This window comes from Phaethon lepturus, unplaced genomic scaffold (assembly GCF_000687285.1).
Source record: "Phaethon lepturus isolate BGI_N335 unplaced genomic scaffold, ASM68728v1 scaffold8670, whole genome shotgun sequence".
NCBI lineage: Eukaryota > Metazoa > Chordata > Aves > Phaethontiformes > Phaethontidae > Phaethon > Phaethon lepturus.
Window position 1 is genome coordinate 80,299 of NW_010511126.1, and position 6,000 is coordinate 86,298.

Genomic DNA, 6,000 nt, shown 5'->3' on the forward strand with positions numbered 1-6,000 from the left:
TTGGCCCACAATACTGTTTCTGGACCCTTGCACATAAGAACAACTAGCTATTGCCCTTAAGGACTTTCACCTCCGCAAGAGAACGGTCTTACTCAATGACCAGTCTGCCTCAAAAAGCATCCTTATACAAGCTGTTTTAACTTTTAAAAACTAGCTGGTGCCTGCCCATTATTTTCTAAAAGTCAGGTGTCTGGAAAACATCGTAAGTGGGACACACTGAGACAGAAGCACATACAATTTTTTGCCTAATTATCTATTAAGATAGACTGAGCAGAGTCAGATTGGAGTACAAAGAGATAAACAGGTGCTGATTGCAGTATTTCTTTTATTAATGAAATCAGAAAATTTGACGCTTGCAAAGGAAGAAAGAACTTGCAACAACTTCACAAAACTTTCCATATGCAACAGCATGGGGACAAACTCTTGATCACTGAGACGGTGCTTGAACACTGGGGATAGATGAGAATTACTTTTGGTCACAGTATTTCAGAAGCAGAATCTCACCTTGTAAAAATCTAAGCTGAAACCTGCTTGACAAAAGCCTTGTCCTTCGGGATCTGCATTGCCTGCAATTATGAAGGTGGAAGCATTTTATTGATTTCACAGTGCATGGGGAAGACATCTTAAACACCTCCGGAACTGTAAGGCTGTAAATGTAAAACTACCAAAATATGTGAAAAGATATGTATTCTTTTTTAAAAGAGGCAGAGCAAATCAAGACCTTCTACAGGACCCTGAACATGCAACCCACTTGTGAAGATTTTGAAAAATAGGACCAGTTACTTGGGACTTTCTCCTCTCACAGCCAAGGAAGGACCCTTACAACAACTGCGAGGGATTCGGTTGGAATTTGCCTGGAAATACAAAAGTAAACAACTTAACAAGAAATCCTAGAATGGTCACCACAGTCTGCTCTGCCATAAACACAAAAATAAGTTTACAAAGGCATTCTCAAAAAATGTTGACATAGTGGATGGGTCAGCATGGGTCAATGTTCAAACAACATCCTGGTTATCAGTACTATGACAAGGGAAAGGGACACATGTCATTCACAAGTGCCAGCCCTTTAATTGATACACATTTGCTCAGTGAGGACTGAAGTGTAATATAATTTTGGATGCACATTTGTACATGCAAAAACATCCTTCTTGCTTCTGTCCATTTTTATTTTCTAGTCTCCAAATCCTCATACAATTGTACAAAGTGTGTTGACATGCATTTTAGGGCTTTCCTATGAGTGCTGGAGTGCTGGAAGTCTGCAGGATTGGGAAACTGAGTGCAGGAATGGACACTTGAACTCTCTCTTCAAATGGCATAAGCCTTTGGCAAAGCCCCAGAGAGACATCAGAAGTACATGAAGCAGATCTTATGGACACCGTTTCTTACAGATTCAGCTTCTTTCTGTATCTGTCAATCCAGGGACAAGGATTAGGCTTTAAAAGAAAGACTTAGCACAACTCAGTTTAGAACTATACTACAGTGTGACAAAAGGAAAGGCAGAGTATCACTGAATATACATGCAAATATCTCATGTTGCTATAGTGTGCAGATTTTCTGGTAGACCGTGGAAAGCATTATTGGGCTACATAATCACACAACTGTGAGAAAAATCCAGCTACATGATATGATGCTGTCTCTAGATCTTCACAGGAAAGAGATCTTTTAACTATGTGAAGTAAGTGTCTACTTTTTTCTGTAAAATGCTTGTTACTTTCTTGGCAAAATAATCCATTAGAAACTCAAAGGTAGGAGCAGAGTTTGCAGTAAAGGAATGGTTAGAAGGTATGTTTTGAAATTAGCTTATGTGCACAAGGCAAGAATGTTAGCTGGAATAGCAGGGTCTCTGTACAAGGGGTATTGTTACAAGGAGCTACCTTACTACATACAACTTGAAACAGCTACCCATCTCAGCTAAACTGAACAACATCATAGCTTTGCTGTGATGGTTTTCCCTGGAAGGAGTAGCTAAGTCCATCTTATTTGCTATCTTGTGGACATTACCTTTAGAAAAGTAACTGAAAGAACAATTCTCTGGTCTGTGAGTGCAGAAACTGCCATAGGCCTAGCCCAGTCCAAAGCTCAGTAAGGTCACTAGATAATTCATATTGATTTTAATAATTTGGAGCACTGAGGTAATATAATAATCATCATAAGCACTTAGACACAGGTGAATGACTGATATAACCTAACATCTGGCATTTTCTGCAGACTTCTAGGTAACTGAACTCGGTTCTAAAGATACGTGCACTGTTTGTTCCTATTCCCCAATAAGTAAGGGCCAGAGATTGCTACCACATCCCCAGAACAGCACAGAGTGTGGAACAGCAGTGCTAATGTGCATGGCTTTCTTCCATGCTGGAAGCCCTTCATAAATGAGATATTGTGGATGATATTGGCATGAATGGTAATACAGGCTTGTGTGTTTCTGCGCAGGGTCTGGGCTTCAGATGGTGATCCTGTGATGAGAGATTTATACTCAGCATGAGCATGAGTAATTGGTTTAAAATGCTGTCTGGTTCTTATCTGGATTTGTTTGCTACATTTTAAAGCCATTTAAATTGAATCAATTATATTTCATCACTATAACTGCATAAGGTTAATTTACTTAATTTCTCCTCTTTCAATTATACAATAAAGCATCCAATTGCAGGCATGTAATTTAATGTCAATTTTTCTTTAAACCCTCATCTGATGCAATAATGTCATATGGTAATCTTCATTCAACCAAGACTGTGAGAAGACTGAAAGCATAAAAACATTGAGCACAATATCAACTCCTCTAACACAAGATTGTTCCTATTAATACTTACTGTTGCGACAAGGTGAATATTCAGCATAGGCACTGAAGTTCTGAATTGCTACATAGCAAGTACCAACGGGGTCCTTCTCAGGGCTATCTTTAAGGGTTCTCCAATGATATAAGGGAGCACAAGCCTATCAAAACAGAAATGGTGTCACATGTACCTTTCATACACTCACGCATCTGGCAAATGTACTTTTTAATAAACAGTGTACATGGATTCTCTCTGGTATTGTATCGTTCATGTCGCAATGATCATAACGTATGGACAGAAGAAAATGCAGGACCACTGCTTCTTATAATTTCATTATAACCTGAAAAGCGTAGTCTGATCTTTCACTTACAGCCCTTAGCAGGTGAAATCTGTGAAGGACTACAACTCACATTTAAGCATATGTTACAAATACCCTCTAGGCCTGCTCCACAAGTAATATGTTCACTCTATTACTGCTCACCGCACAAGACTTAATCCCATAGTTTAAGATGTAGATCATATACATGTGGTTGAAGACATTCCTACTTCTGTCCTGGTATGTCTTAAAGGTAAAGTCCGTTGCAGTAGAACCGCCATGATTCTACTCTATTTAGCAGAAGGAGATTTGTCAGGGTGTTGTGCCATATTGTCTATCACAATCATCAGATTGTCTGTCCTCTTATAAACCCCTGGTACAAATCTTCAGAGAGATAAACAAATCTTCAATACAGCTATAATGCATTCAACAGTCTCTCAGTGAACAGGTTTTTGGTAAATAAATTTTGGCTAGAGAACTAATATTTAATCTTCTGTGTTATGGTAGTGGTGTTACAAACATGACACTGTAAGGATAAAAGATATACCAGTTGTGTAGAGAGAGATTATACTTTTTGAAAGTAATTCAAATAACTGGAAAAATAAAAAAGATAAGCTGTCAGGCATGCAAGTCATTCTTCAGGGGTTCCTGTGCCCTAAAACTTTTCATTTGGCTGGGAGGAGGGGAGAGGCACTACCTCTCCCTACAACCTTGCCTCTGTAAGATACAAACAAATCCTCCATTCACGTCCTACCTGATCTGACTTTTCCAATCAGAAACCTGTCTACCTCTGGCAAGGCATTGTTATTATTCACATTACTGTATAAGCCTTAGTTCTGCAATGAGTTCCAGCTGGATGAACCCCTGGTGCTACTCAGAGCTTACCATAAAAGTCAGAGCTTCTGGAACGCTGGTTTAGGGAACAGGGACTCATAACATGCCCCTGCCTAGAAGACCTTACAGATTAAAACAGACCAGAGAGCAAAACCAAGTGCAGCAAAGAGGAGTACATGTCCTTCGAAGGTGATCTTAGGTACATTTGACATCGAGCAAAATGGATTGAAACAAGAACTCAGTATAATCATAAACGTTGACATAATGTAGTTTACTGTCACATTTTAATTTAAAAAAAAAGTTTCTGACAGCTTGATGACATTTCTTTTTCTCTCCTTTCAGTCTACAAAGCTTAAAAGATGAAGTTTTCTAGCTGTTCAAGTTCTTGCCTGAAAAGTGTTAACTATATCTCTGTTTGAGAAAGCCTGAGAAGACTTAGAAGCAAAAGAAAGCTGGTCAGTACAGCAGTACATCAGTACGGCACATCAGCTAGTGATGAGGTTTTCTGCTTACTTGATTAAGATTCAGCAAATGGTGGTAAAGAACTATTCTATTCCAGTTTGTGAACTGTTGTTTAGTAGGGTACACAAACTGAAAATTCTTCAGCTATATTAGAATTTTTTAGAATTTTTACATTTACTTAGCTCTGTAACAGCATAGGGTGATGTTTTATTCATTACTTGTTTCATGTCACCATCATTCCCTAGGTTAACCACAAGGCATACTATAAAAAGGAAAGTATTTCCTTTAGATACTTCTTCCCTTATGACTACTTCTTAAGTAACAATTGGAAGTTTTAAGCAAATCTCAAGACATAATTTATTGCTTTGCAATTCTGAAAACAAATAAAACTAATGACCAAACTAATTATTCCTATGACAATTATTTCAGTGACATTTTCAATGTAAAACTTTGTGCATAAATTGTAAATATAAAATGTCTGTAAATATAAAATCTAAATGTCTGATTTAAATGTCTGTAAATATTAAATTTAAATGCCTGTAAATATAAAATTTAACATAAAATTTAAATTTAAAAATTTAAATATAAATGTAAAACTTCACTAAGCAATAAAAGTACTTGCCCCCTGCTGGGGTCCTCTATCAATACAAGTAAAATGTTCAGTGAAACTGGGAAACAGACATTGCACTTTGACAGCAATCTTGTTTTGGAGCTTTTTTAGCATGACTTTTTTGCAGCTTTTTACCATGACTATGACATAGCTGTTCAAAACAATGTAAATGTGACAAAAGAGATCAGTGCTTTCTCTTATTCACTGATCTTCAGCACCGGTTCTTGGCTTCCATTACATTCTGCATTAACATTCCAAATAAAGCTTCATAATACAAAACATTTTATAGCATATAGCAATCAGTTACTGTGTATCTCTAAAATATGTCCATCATCTGTTTAAAAAAAAATCAACATTCACTTCCATAACAATATGGCATTCTGCTATTTTCACATGGCAGCAGGATCATCTTCACTTCATCAGTTCAACCTGATTTTACCGACTGCTTTCATTTTCTCAGTTATATACATCATGTTTTATAATTCATGCATAATCATAGAGTTGCTTCCATAATCTACACATAGAGAGCTATTAAAGATATACATTTGAGAAAAATAAACATTATCTCCAAATAAATACCAAATGTGTAAGACTTACCACAACTTTTTCTTTATGAGCTTTGACTGTTGCCCCAAACCACTGATTTGTCTTAAACTCAATAGGTTCCCTGGTGCCATTGACTTTAATTTTCCTGTTGTCTGACAAAGAAAGAAGCAGTATGTTGACAGCTTATTTTAAAAAGTACTACCCTGTGAAATACAGATACAAGGGAACAGACTAATTACATTGCATCTGCTGTCATTGTCCTATCAGTTTAATATGAAATGGGCATTCTAGTATCATTCAAGCTTTTCACTGGCCAGTGGAAAAGAGCTCACTGTAATTCACAAGTGAAAGTTCAAAATAATTACACTTAGACTTCAGAAAAAAACACCAAAGGACTGTAAGAAGAAACCCTGTGTTACTCCTACCAAAAAATAGTTTATCTGGAATTCATCATGAAG

At 37.0% G+C, this 6,000-nt stretch overlaps 1 protein-coding gene across 1 annotated transcript in view; it reads right to left on the bottom strand.

Annotated features, from left to right (window-relative positions):
* The window catches only part of ITGA8 (integrin, alpha 8), a gene marked incomplete at both ends in the record, with an annotated part of 77,997 nt that extends 72,303 nt beyond the window's left edge, over window positions 1-5,694 (bottom strand). Inside the window, 3 exons of the mRNA XM_010282872.1 lie at window positions 505-566; window positions 2,811-2,934; window positions 5,594-5,694. Coding sequence (XP_010281174.1) covers window positions 505-566; window positions 2,811-2,934; window positions 5,594-5,694 — 287 coding nt within the window. The remainder of the gene's footprint in view (window positions 1-504; window positions 567-2,810; window positions 2,935-5,593) is intronic.
* Window positions 5,695-6,000: the final 306 nt, after the last annotated feature.